The 17,323-nt window shown below is 39.0% G+C and overlaps 1 protein-coding gene and 2 pseudogenes across 1 annotated transcript in view; 2 read left to right on the top strand and 1 right to left on the bottom strand.

The window, feature by feature from the left end:
- ADGB (androglobin) overlaps positions 1 to 17,323 on the bottom strand; it is a 128,726-nt gene that overhangs the window by 12,108 nt on the left and 99,295 nt on the right. Inside the window, exons 28-30 of the mRNA XM_087775188.1 lie at positions 15,864 to 16,063; positions 14,560 to 14,671; positions 1,673 to 1,860 (exon numbers count right to left, since the gene is read on the bottom strand). Coding sequence (XP_087631314.1) covers positions 1,673 to 1,860; positions 14,560 to 14,671; positions 15,864 to 16,063 — 500 coding nt within the window. The remainder of the gene's footprint in view (positions 1 to 1,672; positions 1,861 to 14,559; positions 14,672 to 15,863; positions 16,064 to 17,323) is intronic.
- Positions 7,991 to 9,517, top strand: LOC148053306 (uncharacterized; annotated as a pseudogene).
- Positions 10,082 to 10,760, top strand: LOC148053305 (uncharacterized; annotated as a pseudogene).

The following is a 17,323-nucleotide window of genomic DNA, read 5'->3' as shown; positions in this document are numbered from 1 at the left end:
ATTAATTGGTATACATCTACTACCATTATTTAGGATGAAGTTATGTTTCTGTATCCTGGTAATTTTCCCCACTGATATACATTATACATCAATAGACTTTGACCTGCATTACTACACAAACAGTGGCCACCAAAGGAAAGGAAAATCACTTTGCAATGTCTAGAAGCTCTTTGAGGTATTTTGTTTACATGCTTCCCCCCACTCCCATACAGTATTCTCTACACACCCAGTTCTTCTGAACAGTCTGTCTGAACAAGAGTATTTTGTAGCGATTTTTCATACAATTGTCTTATCTCCCTGCCAAGCTTTTTTCCTTTCCTTCCCTCCTTTCCTTTCCTTCCTTCCACAAGCTTTTTTACTAGAAATCTTATTATATTTAACTAGGCTTTTTTTGTAGAAATACATCTTGCTCTGTCTTATGAGGTATCAGGTTCTTTCCAATCACTTCCCAAACTCTCTAAACCACCTTAACGCATGGTTTCTCCAGAACCATAGGGTACAAGTAGTGCCTGAAATGTAGGAGACTATTCTGTTGTCTGACCGATGAATGAGATATTGTGCTGCATATATTTCTGGAAACCGTACCATCTGCAAAAGCTTTAAGCCCAAGATTTAGAAGTAGGTATGAGTTCAGCTTTTATTTGAAACTAAAGGTGGGCATCTTCTTTCTTTGCAAGCAGTCCTGTCTCAAAACTTGCATTTGTTTCAGTGGCAGACTGAAGAACTCCCAAGAACCATCATCCCAGCACCCGCAGCATACCCCATCATTGGCGCTGAAGGCAGAAATCTGACACAGCCTGAAGCCGCATTGCATTTCTGTGGCCAACAATCTCAACTGCAGCCACTCAGACTTCTCTGAAAGAAGGGTTAAGGCACTATTTCGGAACTCTGTATAATTAGGTGTGGATATGAATCATATCCTGTGCAGCAGGTTTAGTCATCAAAACAATTCAGTAGAGATTTCTTCATGAAAAACTCTATGGAGGTGCCCTCCCCTTGAACTACCTGCCATGAGGCAGCAAAATTCCCAGCAAAAGCAATACCATTAAACAAGGAGCTGTCAGTTTCTTCTTTGCCTTCCATTAATCTGTTTGCAATCCATAAAGTCAGTTATTCCTTTTAAGGCATACAGGCTGGCAGTAGCCTTTTGGTCAACCACAGAACACAGATTATCGCACCACAGATGAGAAGAATTTGCAAGCAGGCAAGTAGGTACCAATTTTTCTGCCATTGTACGACCGCAAACTAATGACAATTGTGATGTACGAGACAGGAACTGACTACAGGGGAAAGACCTATTTCATCTTCCTGGGAACGCATGAAAACCACTACAATGAGGGACTAATGGGACATGAATATGGCAGATTCATGGAATTTAATAAACCTTCAGCAGCGACAGAAACTAGACCAACAAAAAGAACAACCAGTAGTTGCTTTATACATAAACAAAGAAATGAGCACGTTACATCTCTAAATGCAGAATGCATGTCTTTTACATATGTCATTCAATCTCTCTCAGGTGTAAAGCTGAAAAGGTGACAAAGCAGGGCATAGAGAATACAAGGGATACACTAGAAGTGCTAGTAATACTGATCTGCAGACCTGAAAATATCTTTACATGAAATAAAATGATGGCACATTCAGCAAATCCAGTTTTTGGCTTTGTTCTCACCTGAGATTCAGGTCGAGATGCAAGAGATAAAAGTGATCCTTTTTCTTTATTGGACTTCTCTTTTTCTGTCTTCTCAGATGCTTTATCTTTTGATTTTCTGGTTGTTTTAGGAATACTTGCAGACTTTTGTCCATCAAAATAATTAGGCATTAAGGGAAAGCTGTGCTCCTCGTGCTTTTCTCCATATACTATTCAGATGCAGTTATGATGCATGATGAATTAGAGGATACCATTGTCATCCATAAATATATTTCCCCATATAATATCCAGGGTGGAATAACAGCACAAAACAGCCATACAGAAAGACAAAGAAAAGTCAGTTAATTAGTTGACACTTTCAAGTACTACACTAACATTTATTGTTAGATCAAGAAAGAATTTGGGGACAAAACAACTTTTAGAAACAGACTTACAAGGTGGACATACTGTGACAGCCTTATCTGTCCTAAATGGCAATTTACCCAGGGCTTAACTGTGAGTTTGCCATGGTCCCTGCACATCAGTCACTGCATTGTTGCCTTCTGTATGGGTCAGTACAAAGATTGCAATATACAGAATCACAGTCTGACTCTTACTTCTCTTATATAGTCTCATACAATCTCTGTCAGTGTTATGCCCCAGGCAGGTGAGACCTCAAAGTAGGTAAAGTCAATGTTCTCACTGTCTCATATCCTTGTAAGCCTGAAAGTGTGAAGAGCAGAAGGGAAGATACGCCCCACCAAAAATGCAAGGAAGTTAAGGCAAAGAAACATATTTGAGATTTGATGCATATTTAAGAAATTCAAAATTATTATTCTCAGAACTATCTGAGAACATTTTAGATTAATTATTTTATCAGTACATGTGTATGCTATATGTATGCTATACATTTGAATTAAAGATACTGAAAATTGACATTTGGAACACTTATTCTGCACTGTCTTAGCTGGTCGGAGCTGTTAACAAGACTTTTTGCATGTCATATTCTTGTTAAAATAAATAAATAAATAAATAAATAAATAAATAAATAAATACATACATACATAAATAATTACATAAATAAATAAAGCCTGTAATGGCATATAGCTTTAATAGCATAAGGAACATGTCAATTGAAACAACCTGGAATGGACCGACAACACTATGAGAAAGATTAAAGATCTGAGTCCGAAATCTCCGTTTCCTTCCATCTTCATACTGCTTGAAACATTAAAACAAATGCTGAAAACCTAGATTTAGTCAATACAATAAAATGGCATTTCTCTTAGAAAAAAAGAGGAAATCAGTGACTGTTTTACAATCTGACAATAATAACAAGGTACCTTTCACTTAATGCTATGCTTTTCTAATTTCTTTCCACTGAGGACAAATCACTGTGCTGCATGATTTGATCCAAAGTCCACTGAAGATATTCCACTGGCTTTAATGAGCTTTGGATCAGATCTGCAATGTCATGGCTGAGGTTATATGGATATATAAAATTGTAAATATGAAATATATAGAAACATTTATAATACACATATAACTACACATACACATATATATTATATGATATTATGTGTATTACATCATACATTATACATGTGTTTATGTATAAATTGTATTATTCTTATCTCCTCATGCTACTTAAATAATGTATGACGGTATCAAAGTGCTAAGCTTAAATTGATTCAGTGCTACCACAGCATACATTAAAGAATGAAAGCAAAAATTAAAGTGGTCTCCACAAATATTGAAGATACTAAAACAACTCCAGAGGAAATGCAAATATAAAATAAATAGTGCTGACATTATTTGAAGTTATAATATCATTACCTAAATGGCTTTCCATTTAATTTCACATTATCATAACATATTAGCACCATAAATCAGGCTGGTGTAGATGCATTATTCAGTGAATTATTAATTTTTAAAGATAAATTATTTATTGTTTATACAAACACTCAAGAGACATTCAGTGTCATTAGCTAAATCATAGAATCATAGAATTGTTTAGGTTGGAAAGGACCTTTAAGATCATCAATGATATCAAATGATATCAGACAAAGACTTTCTATGTCATGGGATATCAAAAGCTTTGTCTGGCTTCTATTAATATTTTACAACTCTGAATTTTAACATTTTAATGGTCTGGACTTATTGCACACACTGAGAAGTTAGTAAATAACAAACAAGCATATGAAATGACAGGGCTAAAATGAGGTATCCTACTTTAACTCCAGATATGAAGGCTTAGGGCAGGATACAGTTGAGTGCTCTTAGCTAACTGTCCAGGTTCCCCCAGCCCCCTTCCCTCCCTCAGCAGAGCAGGCAGTCCTCCTGGTTTTGGGCTCATCCTCCAGATATTCCTGGAGGGGGCACTGGCTGCAGTTTGGCACTATAGCATGCAGCCCACTCTGACTCTAAAAGCAATGTGAGTAGTTCCTCGGGGCTTTTCCAAGGCCAAAGCAAGGCAAATGCTTTGTATGGGATGTGATAAAAAGAAAGGCAGGGAGATGATACAGAAAGTAAAAGGCCATTCCAGCTCACAGCTTATGCATCAATCATCACAAACTTTCAGTGGAAGTTACTGTATATGTATGGCACCAAGAAAAGCTTGGGCATCACACCAATTGAGAGTGATGAGAAAAAACTGATAGCAACTCTTAAAATTAGCTTCTCTACCACTTTCCAATTATTTACTCAGAGATTCATTTAGTCTAAGGGACTAAAGGGACCATAGTGATCATCCGGTCTGATGTCCTGACTATGACAAGCTAAATAATTACACCAGATGATTCCCATCTGAAACTCATAACTTCAGATTGAGATACAACAATTCTCTTTTTTAGGCAAGATAGACAGCTACTCCTGATTTATGAAATTCAAATTACAGAGAATGTATATCTTATTCATAGGTAAAATACAGAGAAGTTTTTTTCAAGTTTTCTTTGAGAAGTTATCATGCTCCCGCTATCTGAAATAGGCTCTGAGCATTTAGTGGGATTACCCAGTAGTTGGCAGAAATGACTGTTACTTGCCCCATGAGAGACTTTCAGATTTGGTTAGGAAAGGACCGAGAAGTTCAGATGTTGCTTTTCCTGTCTCTGACCAGACTCTCAGAAGGATTCTTGATAGATAGCAACGTCAAAAATCTTTCCAAAGTTGGGCTCCTCCAGACGTTAAAGTTGCAGTAAAAATACACCAGGACAGAAGCGAATCACCAATATGGTTGCAGTAGTAGGGTGGGGTTAGAGCATGGCTTAGAGGTCTACAGGTCTTTAAACTCTAGCACCATCATGTATCCTCAGTGACCTATTTTTTCACTGAACACCATGCAAGTGATTAATCACTACAGACAGGCAAAGGAGGAAAGGGATAAAGAGAGGGAGAACGGAACATACTGTTAAACATCTCATGAAACCCTGCCCTTGGCATGAGCCAGCAAGTTCTCCTGCGGGAAGAGAAAACCTGTGGGAGAAACTTTTCCAGCTCTGGAGAAAAAAGGAATATTCCAAAGGATATTGCCTTTCCTGCCTTTTCAAACCTACCTCTACTACATGGGTTGGGTGCCCTATCTCCCCCTGCTCTCCCAGTTGGATAGACAGCCTTCTCTCATCAATGGCCAATACTCTTGAGTTAATTTAAGGCAATATATAAAATACATGCTGCAGTCAGCATTCAGCACACACTGATGATTCAACTCTGGGTTGTGACAGTTGCACAATAAAACTTCTGATCTTACTACAAGAAAAGTACAACCAAAGAACCCAAAAAGGCAATAGCTGAAAATCATATATACAAAACGAATCTTAAAATAATTTCGTTTGCACAGTCAAGCAACTTAAAATGGTATTAGGAGTTGCAAGATTGCCTGCTAATTTTTCTCTTTTATACAAGAATTATGATCCAGACCTTACTTTTTTTTTACTGTTTTTCCATTGAAGTCTTGCCCCCTTAATAGTTCCCAATGGAAGGAAAAAAAGAAAAAAAAAAAAAAGGAGAGGAAAGAATGAAGACTGTATGAATAATAAACTATCTGGTACTTTCTAATTCCTGTGTACTTGGGTTTTCCCGGTTAATGCCTTTTTAATGTTTTGTTTGTGCAATGTGCTCTTTAATAAAACATTTAATGAGATTTCATATATAATACATATGACTAAACACTAGTAATGAAATAACTTTTGCAAACACAGTTCTTTTTACAAGTACTGCCAAACTGTAGTATTAAGGATTTTGAAGAAAGAAAAGAATAACAAACATCAACAAATACAAAATACAAAACTATCATAGCATCTGTATGCCGGAGAACGAAATTTCTTAAAAAATGTTCTTAATAAATATTTATAACATCGGTGAATATTGATAGTATAATAATATGGGTCTTCATTTAAAGGGAGACTAGTTTAAATGATTTTAGTAAATGCTAATACAAAGCTGAAATATGCTTTTGCCATGATAAATTAGCTTTAATATAAACTAACTCCAGATGGCACTGTTGTCTTACTTAAAAAAGGATACCTGAAATGGTGAAAATTTGTTGCAGGAATTTTCCACCTGGCTCACTGCAGCTTTCTTAAAAATCACATGGTGAGAAGATGCCTTTTTGGTTACACACCAACATTGCTATTATATGAATTGTGTGCCTGGCAACTGGTGCTGGCAGCTTTAAATGGTGAAGCTCACTTTTCAAATGGCTTTAAGACTGGTTCACAATCAGAAAAAGATTCAAAGATTAAATGTTGTTTTCTCCAAAATGCTTACCTATAGTAAGCACTCCAGATAAATATTGCTGTTAATAGGGGTACATAAAATAAATACCAAGTAGTAAATACAGGAAGTGTTGGTGTTTATGATGTATGTTGTTTCTAAACTCTGTTGGTGGCCTGGGCAATCTGTTGATATCCTTGTATAAACAGAAACACCCAGTTAATACGAACTGTGAAATGGATTTGGGTTACTTTGAAATACAGCAATTATGCCAGGACACAGAAATCACAACATTTAAAAAGAATCCTAAGAGAAAAGTGCTCATTATCACTGACTGTGGCTTGAGTATGGTTGACTGCAAATAAGCATCAGTTAACATGGAGAAGGGAAGCTATGAACTGGAGTACTGCTACCTTGTACTAAACATGAGAATACTCATGACATCGACAAACTTCAGTAATAACAGCTGAGAACTAACTAAACTTAGAGACTAAGTGACCTTCTTTGACCTTCAGTTGTAAAGACCATGGTGACAGCTGTATGAAAGGATACACACCAGTAGCATGACTGGTGTGTTAAGTGCAAGCTGTTACTATGTAGCCAACTCAGAAGGATAAGACAATGTAATAGGATGTCTATTGTAAGCAGCAGTCTATCATTAAAGGGAAAAAAAGGAGAATACATGGGGTTATCTAGGAAGAAAATATGATTTTGTGAAGAACACAACAAACTAAAAGCAGGTGAAATCACCACTAAAAAAGCTGTGTACAGGCCTGGAAGGCTACATGACATAGCTCCTCAAATATTACTAAAACTGACTAGGGACGACAGTAAATCAACAAGATACATCTTTGTAAAGTCCTGTAACGCTAGCTGCAAGAAGACTGGAAAAATCTCCAATGTTGCACTCATCTTAAAAACAAGAAATGAAATAATATATGTCAGCAATTACTGCTGATGAATCTAACTTCAGTCCAGGGTAATAGAAATTAAAAAAAAAATACGATCAGACGTTTAAAAAGAAATATGTAACCAGAGTAAGAAGTGAGAAATACCATTAATAAATAAAGATCAAATCTTCATAAGAAAATTTAAGGGTATTAGCAAGTGTGTATATATGAGCAAGGATAATGCAAATAATTTCTCCTTACCTCATATTTTAAAAATTGAGTTATAGAACTTTAGTATTAATGATACGAGAAATTTACTGAATGGTGGAAAGTAATATTTTAGGTTCTGCAGGAATCTAGAGGTGAGAGCACAGGGGAGTCAGCTGCGTGTGTGCATGTGTGCGTGTGTGTGTGACAGTCTGCACCAGCATCTGGCGTAGGGCTGCAGCCTCAGGAGCTCATATGGGATCCAGGGGCAGCTACTGGGCGGACTAGGTGTCTAAGTCCAGCTGCTGGAAGGATCCACCTTATATATATATATATAGTCTCTCTAGTGGACTTCCATTCTGTCCAGCCAGAGAGGGAAGCAGGATGAGGCCATTGGTGCTGTCTGCATTTGTGTGAGTGCTCTGAGTGTCTGTGATCTGTGTGGCTGGCAATGTATATATGTGTATATGTAGCGTCCATGTGTGTTTTGTGCGTGCGTGGCTGCTGGGACGACATCTTCAGCCTCGCTAATGGTTGGACCTGGGGACACGGAATGGCAGCAGCCTCGCCTCTCCCGGCTGTTGGATCCAGCATGATAAATTTTCCTGTAACTCTTCTGTAATTTCTCTATCCCCTTCCTGGCTTGAATACACAGCCGGTCCTTGGGACCTTTCCTAGTCTTGCCTCCTGCCTCAATTCTTCTCCTAGCAGTACAGAAGTAATACATATCCCAAAACAGGCCTTTTTCTCCCTCTTGTCAGTACATATTCTTAAATTATCAGCAGGCATGTTTCTCTAGTTTCAGTAGAAACTTCTATGTTTGGATGCACTTTATCAGGGCACTATGCCTTTATATAACATTTCATCGTTCTTTCTGACTGTAGAAGCAGTCATACTTCTACAACTTACATTGATTGTGTACATGTAATCCTTTAGGCATAAACTGTTGACCAAGTCTGGGACTATAATTGAATCCATCCACACCTAGACTCCTCTGAGTAGGAGTTTAGAAAGCAAGGGGGTCTTCTCTTAACCTTGTGACTCAACAGGAGGGTCTCCCCAATGCATCTGACTTAACCTGTCCTCTGTGCAGTAAATAATCAAGTGTACCTTGCCATCGAATCTTGTTAAAACACTGTTGCATTTTCTATCAAACTTTGTTAAATCACTGTTTTATACCAATAAACATATTGCTGCTTCTCTCTTATTAGTGAAGTGCATCACTCCATCCACAACAAACTGAGTAGTCAGCAGGATGGCAAGTAGTATCACTGATTATTTGTGGAGGCATGGAGTGAACCTGAGTCCCAGCTTCTCAGAATGGGCTCATGACAATTGGCATAATTGAGAAGCCGCTGAAGAGAGCATGGAGAGGTAACTAGAGGACGTACAAAGGATGGAAAAGGGAAAGGAGCTATCTACAAGATGCTAGGTACCTGTTTAGAAGCTGCATATCAAGAAAGGGAGAACAGAAATAGAAAAGAGCAGGACCTAAAGAAATAGAAGGTAGAAAAGCAACTGAGTTGTTACTGCCTTTAAAAATTGAACAACTGCAGAAACAGTTACAGGAGGAAAAGGAAAAAGGACCAAAGTTGGGAGAAAAGGTTGAGATGATGCTTATGCAGGCTTCCCGTACCCCTGACTTCTTACAGATCAGGAAACTAACAGTATACCCTGAAGACTGGGGTTGGGACATCTGGGGTGAGCCTGATGATAGCAAGCCAGAAGACGGTGATCCTTCGTTCCCCACAAATCCTCCTGAATATGAAGCCAAACCCGTTGTTAAAACAGAAAGAACTGGAGGACCTTGGGGTGGTCATCCACGACATACTACGTGAACCATCCCCTGGGATCCGTTGCAACTGACAAATTTGCAAGAGAGATATAGCAGAAAACCAGGTGAAACTGAAACTGAATACTTGTGGTGAGTATGCCTATGTGGCAGTGACCAGATAATGTTGAGTGAGGATGCAGCAAATGGGGTCCGGGAGTTTTCTTAAATTTAGGACCTGACCTGACAAATATACCCCATTCTATCACCAGCCAAGTAGCTTATTGGGATGGAGAAATAGAATCATAGAATCGTTTAGGTTGGAAAAGACCTTTAAGATCACCAAGTCCAATCGTTAAACTAGCACTGTGAAGTCCACCACTAAACCATGTCCCTAAGCACCACATCTACAAGTCTTTTAAATACCTCCAGAGATGGGGATTCAACCACTTCCCTGGGCAGCCTTTTCCAGTGCCTGACTACCCTTTCGGTGAAGAAATTTTTCCTAATATCCAACATGAACCTGCCCTGGCACAACTCGAGGCTATTTCCTCTTGTCCCATCACTTGTTACTTGGGAAAAGAGACCAAGCCTCACCTCGCTACAACCTCCTTTCAGGTCTCCCCTGAGACACCTGGGCACACTGCTGGCTCATATTCAGTCGGCTGTTAACCAACACCCCCAGGTCCTTTTCTGATGGGCAGCTCTCCAGCCACTCTTCCCCAAGCCTATAGCGTTGCATGGGGTTGTTGTGACCCAAGAGCAGGACCTGGCACTTGGCCTTGTTGAACCTCATACAGTTGGCCTCAGCCCATCGATCTAGTCTGTCCCGATAACTCCAGGAGCAACATGATCATAGATACCATGGAGTGACGTGAACCCTCCATAATCCCCATTAAATCTCTAAGTCAGCTCTCTATAGCCATCACAAAAGACGCTTGCATAAAAGCCATACACGAACGAGGACCCCCATAATGTCCCACCATCTGCTACAGTAGATTTCGCAATGTTAAAACCACCGATCAGAGGAGCCCCAGCAATTCTTAAACCCCATCTAGCTGCAAAATGGGATGAGATTAAAAGAGATACTGAATATAATAAAAAACAGTGCAATGATGCTCCTAAACAACTCCCTAAATGGGCCAAATTAATGCATGGCATTGTTAACTACAGTTGTGAAATGGGCTGGGACGATGCACCAGCTTAAAAAAAGCCCTAAAGCCCCGGTGGAGGCGAGCATAAGGTGAGACCTGTAAAACAGGGAACAGAAACTAAATCAAAGGGAAATAAATCTAAAAACCTGCAAACAGAATCTCAAGAACGGAGAACTGAGTTATGTAAGAAAGCATTAGCCCTAGGCATTCCCAGAGACACAATGCAAGGTCAGCCTACTAGCATTATCTTGAGCCTCATCAAAGCATTCCAGAAATGTGATAATGGTGAAGGGGGGGAGCGTATTTCAACTCTGATGGTGCCAGTTCCCAGAAAGGGAGATAATCCTTTCCTTCCTCTTCGGGGGGAATTGCAGGACACAAAGTCAAAAAACGAGTAATGCCCAGAAAGCAATTGGGTCTGCCTGTCCAGAAAGTAGAGGCTTATCAGTGGGTAAGTGATGATGGCCCATATATTTTGATTCCAATTGGTACTCAAGGACAATTGGTGAAGTTTTTAATAGATACGGGAGCACAAATTTCACTACTAACACAACAAGACGTCAAGAAGCTGGGAGTGCAATCCAGACGTCAAAGAGTTAAGATTACCAGTGTGAACGGAGAGACTATTGTGTGTCAAGCTGCCAAGGTCAATTTATGGCTCCAGGGCAAGAAGCACATGTTGACTACTCACTTTGCAATTAAAAATCATCATGAAAATATTTTAGGTTTCAATGTTTTAAATGGATGAACCTGGTGCCTGCCAAATGGCAGCGTGTGGTCCTTCAGCTCAAACATCGATCCCAAACCTGGTAAAAATAGGGAGGGAAATTCAGTGTGTGAACTTTGTGCAGCCCCTGCACTCCCTGATTGAAAAATTACTAACGAACCGCAATATCCTATTTCTGCTGTGGCATGAAATCAAATTTCTGAAGTCATAGCTGATTTGGAGAAACGACAAATTATCTCCAGAACCCACTCCCCATATAACTCGTCTGTCTGGCCAGTCTAGAAACAAGATGGGAGGTGGTATCTGACAATTGATTATCGGTGCCTAAATGCTAATACAGCCCCACTAACAGCTGCTGTACCAAACACTGCAAACTTAACAGCTATTTTGCAAGCAGCTGCACACCCATGGATGGCGGCACTAGATGTAAAAAGTATGTTTTTTATGATTCCCATAAAGGAGGAGGATAAAGAGAAGTTTGCTTTCACTTGGGAGGGAATACAATATACCTTTAACAGACTCCCACAGGGGTATAAACGTTCATCAACAATTGCTCATGCTGCACTTGCTGAACTTTTACAGATAGTCTCACTCCCTCAAGATGTTAAACTGTACCAATATATAGATTATATTCTGATTGGAGGAACTTCCCCTGAGAAGGTGGGGGAAGCAGCAACAGCAGTATGGCAAGCACTAGATAAAGCAGAAATTGAAATTCCACCCTGAAAATGTCAGGGACCAAGCAAAGAAGTAAAACTTTTAGGTATTTGGTGGATAGCAGGCAGTGATGCATAAAAATCAAAGCGCTGCAAATGCCCCAATCAAGGAAGAGTTACAACAACTAATGGGAACTTTAGGATATTGGAGGAAGCATGTACCTGGATTTTCTGTCATTTCCCTTCCATTATACTTACTCTTATGGAACAGCAAACCCTGGGTGTAGAAGTTGGAACATAAAGAGGTGGTCAAAACTCTAACTAACTGAAGAATTAAAAATGTATCAATCACTGGGACCAGTATACCCCCATGACCCTATTATAGCTGAATGGGGTTTCACCAAACATGCTACTTACTGTAACCTGTTCCAAACGGGTCCTGATAGGCCAAAAAGACCTTTATTGTTTAGCTCAACCACATTTAAAGAAATGGAACAATGATACTCTGAATGGGAAAAGGGACTTCTCTTTAGTCTGGGCAGTTAAACAAGTTGAGAAAATACATCAGGGACCACCTGTTCAAACCAGAGGACCACTTAATTTACTAGAAGCAATCCTAAAGGGGACTGCTCCCCCAGCAGGAGCTGCACAAAAACCCACCATCTGAAAATGGTATGCCTACCTAACAGGAGTTGCAGAAAATATGCAATTAACTGAATGCCCCACTAAGGTTTCCAAATTGCAGATACCCATAAACACAGACCCTTTAGCATTACAACAATCTTTTAAACCTTCACTAACTCTGAATGCACTGCTCCTCACTGAGAGTACACCAACAGAAAACATTTGAAATCATATATGTAGACTCTTAAGCTGTGTGGGGTGGTGCCACACAGTGGCTCTGTCAGTGGGAAACCTTGAACTGGGCAGTAAACAGATCCTCAGTTTGGAGAAACAAAGATTGGCAGTTATTACTAGACAAAGCCAGGAAAACAGCTTTCAAGATAGGATGGGTAAAAGCTCATGCTAAAGATAATCAACCAGCCACAAAGTGGAATCAAAAGGTAGATGAGTTAACTAAAATTAGAGAAATCACCTTAAATCCTGAGTGGTATCGGTTGGGAGAATGGTTGCATCAAAACCTAGGTCACACAAGTAAGGAAGCTCTTTACTTTGCTGCACAGAGTAAAGGCTGGCCCATACACTGGAAAACTTGTGAAACTATTCTTACAGAATGTCCCCAGTGTAGGCTGAAATTACAAGCAGATCATCCTGCTAATGCCCCACCTCTACATATCAATGAAGGGAAAACTTTATGGTCTACATGGCAAATTGATTATATCAGGCCATTCAAATCCTCTGCGGGATATTGATACATTCTCACAGGAGTGGAAGTAGTCTCCGGCTTGCTTATGGCAACTAAGTGTTGGAAAGCTGATGGGTAAAATACGGTGCGAGGGCTATTGTTTTGGTTCTCAAATCTACCTACTCCTGATGTTACCCAAAGGGATAATGGCTCCCACTTCTCGCATAAGGAAGTGCAAGATTGGGCAAAACAAGAAGGAATTAAATGGGTATTTCACACCCCATACTACCCTCAATCAAATGGGATGGTAGAAAGAGCTAATGGCCTACTGAAAAGGAATCTCAAACCACACGAGGCTCAATGGGACACACAACTTCCCAAAGTACTCCATCAATTAAATAATCTATACAGGCCTACTGGAAGCCCTGTAAGGCGAGCATTCTTTGTAAAAACTGGGCTTAGTGCTCCATCTACTGGGAAGAGAGAATATCCGACAACATTGCAGCCAGGACAGCTAGTCAGTTTACCATCCATAGATACTGCGCTTATGACATTAACTAAATCTCACGGCCCACTTGCCTGGGAAGCTACCGATAGCAGTGCTGCACAACATAGAATTAGTGCACGATGGATTTTTCCTTCTTTTTAACGGGGTAACCTGTTCAGACTCTCCCCACCCTAACAAGTCTCTCTTTTCTCTTACAGCACCTCGCAGGATGGCAGATGGAAATGCTGTGTTCATGTTGCTAGTCCAAACGCTGACAATACTGCTCCTCCTAACCTGTGGTCAAAGAACCCTAGAGTGGCCATGATCCCAAGCCCGTGTTATATATACTAGAAGTACGGGACTAAATTCTAATAAAGACTTGGCCCTCTTAACCGTAGTAGTGCATGGAACTGAGGTATATTTAGAAAATGAATGGAGCAGGGATCCTAAGCGTTTTGACTGACTCCCCCGACTCCAGGGATTGACAGGCCAGGAAATAAAGGTAGGATGCCTGGTGATCAATGGATCCACCTATGAGAAGGCAACTCAAAGCACTGTGTACTCTATCACACCAAATGGAACACCAAAGGATACAAAACTTTGTGCCACTGAAAGATTAGACTGTTGGTACAATTTTACCTTAGTACAACCTGTTTTTGTAGTTTGCCTCTGGGACCACCATAACGTGAGACGACTCACCTTACCATTTAAATTTAAAACAGGCATTACTAGGCTTAGTACGAGAACAATTACTCCATCTGTGACAGAGCCCTAAGAAGCCCAGGTGAGTTTTGCAGAGTATTCTCTTATTTCTTTATAATTTGTGAACTGAGGGTATAGAATCATGCAATCAAACTTCATTTCTATGAACCTCAGAACAAAGAGCTTTGTTGCTTAATTATTTCACTCAAGGAGTGAAAAAAACAAAAAATGTCATGTGGCCCTGGCTTGTAGCAATAGAACATTTTTTTAAATCAGTAACATTATGCATTTGACTAAATACATACTTAGATCGACCTACCTTTGATTTCATTTTTCTCCACTTCTTTCAGTTCCTGAACAAACAGAGACTGACTCTCAGTAAGTGGCCAACTATTATACAACACCAATGCTTGTATGATATACTTGTGAGACTGTGAAAGGAAACACAATATAACATGCTGAAGACATAACAATCATAGTAAGCATTCGAAAGTCCTGTAGGTTAGTAAACTGCCAGCTATTGAACTCAGCAAATAAAAGACATAATTAATTTACAAGCTCGCATGTTACAGTATTCACAAGAAGCTTAAAACATTAGTGCTAATTCCACAGATTTTATTTTAATTCCTGTGAAATTAAACAATTAGTCATGTGTTTATCAAGTGAAACTAAACTGGGCTATACAATAAGGAGCTACATTCCATTAAGATTTCCATGTAACTTTCCTATGTGTGCCATGTACTAAAACAAAGACTTTTGTCTTTGATTTTAAGACCTACTACAGGGCTTTGAGCCCTAATACTAGCAATAATGTCTTAATTTGAGGTGGAGGTGACAGGGTCCATGGGTTATTTTAAACATTGTCTACACTGAACAGGAAATTATTGTCTTTAAAAATTGTTTTCCAAATTCTAAAGCCAGTTCTGAGTCTAAGGAATAACCCTGGAATTTATTTCTCAATAACCTCTTTTATTTTTTCTTGGAATATTTTGTTGCAATTGATTATCAGGAAAAATCACAATAGAGAAACACTTGGAGACAGAGAAACAAGAACTGTTTTAAAAAATAAATGTTATTTTTCTAAGATAGACAAATAATACTAGGTGAAGTCAAGAAAAATTCACGTTTTTGTCATCCGTCTCTGAGAAACTCAGCTCAAGTAGCAGCTCTTGTGTGTGTGTCACTAAAACTTTCAGCTGACTGCCAATAGGTGTTTCTCTATTAAAACTATTAAAGATGGCCTTTTCTTACATCATATTTCAAAGAAAACCCACATTGAGGCATCAGAAGTTTAATTTCATTACTGGTAGTTTTTGGTCCTTAGCTGAAAGTTATGCTATAGTTGAATTAGATTTGGCAAATGAAGAACATTTAAAGATTGAATATACCACCTTGATTTGAAAACAAAAATGACCCCTTGTTATTTGGTTATTCATATATGTACCTTATCCTTTCTCCATAGCCTCATTTAGAAGCTACCAACAATCGTAATTTTGGATTCCTTATTCTTGCCTCAGGATATCAGATCTCAACATGTGCCAAAAGAATTATCCATACCCCTTCACTGGTTGGTTGTTTGGTTTGTTTTTTTTTTCCAGATCTCAATGATTTGGAATCTCTTACTTGTTGTGGAGTTCCATCATTATTTTGAAAGTTTTCCAAGAGGAAAGAGTCATCTTCTAATAATGGTGGACCTTCTCGTGCAAGTCCTGGCTTGAAAGAAGTTTTGCTGTCCTTTGAAGATGAAATATGACCTTTTTTTTTGGATCCTCCAGTTTCTGATTCCTTCCTTGTACTACTTTGAATAATCTGGGTTTTGCTTGCTGAAAGATGATAAAAAATTTCAGTGTTAATGTCCAGAAATTCTATGAATTATTGGTATGAGGTAAATGGATGCCCCCAGAAACTATAAGAAGAATTATCATAGTCAATTTTCTTATGCTGTATTATGCTCACAAGGGTTCAATTAAAATTATGCTTATCCCAAATATGATCCTGATTTCATTCTGCATGCAAATCACAAATCTCTTCAAAGTAAATAATGAGAAATTTGAAAGACCGTATATATAACTGTTGCTATTGTTTACCCACCGTATAATTTTTCCCCCCAAATCCCACACTTCTTTCCTGCACTAACCACCACAGCACCATGCTATGTATCACATAATAGAGATAGCCTTGTATGCTGTATGATAGGATCTCTGCATAGCTAACCTAATTTAATAAATTGTGTGCACCTGTGGAAGGAGGGGAGAGGGGCACTGGCCACAGTTCTGGCAACTCCTACCCTTGCAAAAGTCTCTTATGTCAACCTGACACAAAGATCATAGCTGACTAAAGTTTAAAAAAAGCCAATCTTGAAAAGAACTATAGAACTATTTGTGGTCTATCATTTATAAAGTTATATCATTGTCTCCTAAGGAAGGAATTAATGTGGAAAAATTGTGAAACCAGGAATGTGCTAAAGAAGGGCTGTAACAGAAGTATTGATCCAGAAAACATAAACTTGTGTTCATTTCTAATGATACTGATATCTATGATATTATCTTGCCTGAATGTCTACAGAGAAAGGAAGGAGAATTCTAGAAGGAAATATCTCAAAGAGAATTGACTAAGGGCAAAAATAACACTTCTGAGGAAGCAGCTTCACCTGTGTTACACTAACATCAACTGGACCATCAATTGGGAAAGAGATATCTTTTTGACTTCACTGAGGACAGAAGGCTTTACTCTTCCAAAGGTTTATTGTAGAAGCAAAGGATGGTACTGTATCATTGCAACACTTCAAAATAAAAACGTACAGAGTTTCATGTGTGTTGACAAAACATCCACGGAAGTTCACAGGAGCTGACAGGATTATTAGACCAGATTCAACAAATTTTACAGGTGGTGTGTCAGTGTATAAATGCCAAATAAAAGGTTAAGTGTGCCACTAGAAACTGAAAGAGAGCCAGGAAATATTGTTTCTTATGAAAGTCAAATGTCATGGAACACTTGCTGTCTCATCTTTCCTCTGCATAAGGCAGTGCTTCCTTTTTCCTAAGAAAAACAGTAGAAGTCAGGAAATGAAAACAAGACCTTGC

Source organism: Nipponia nippon, unplaced genomic scaffold, assembly GCF_047370975.1.
Source record: "Nipponia nippon isolate SJK-2023a ecotype South Korea unplaced genomic scaffold, ASM4737097v1 scaffold_4, whole genome shotgun sequence".
NCBI lineage: Eukaryota > Metazoa > Chordata > Aves > Pelecaniformes > Threskiornithidae > Nipponia > Nipponia nippon.
This window is presented reverse-complemented; position numbering and strand designations above follow the sequence as displayed.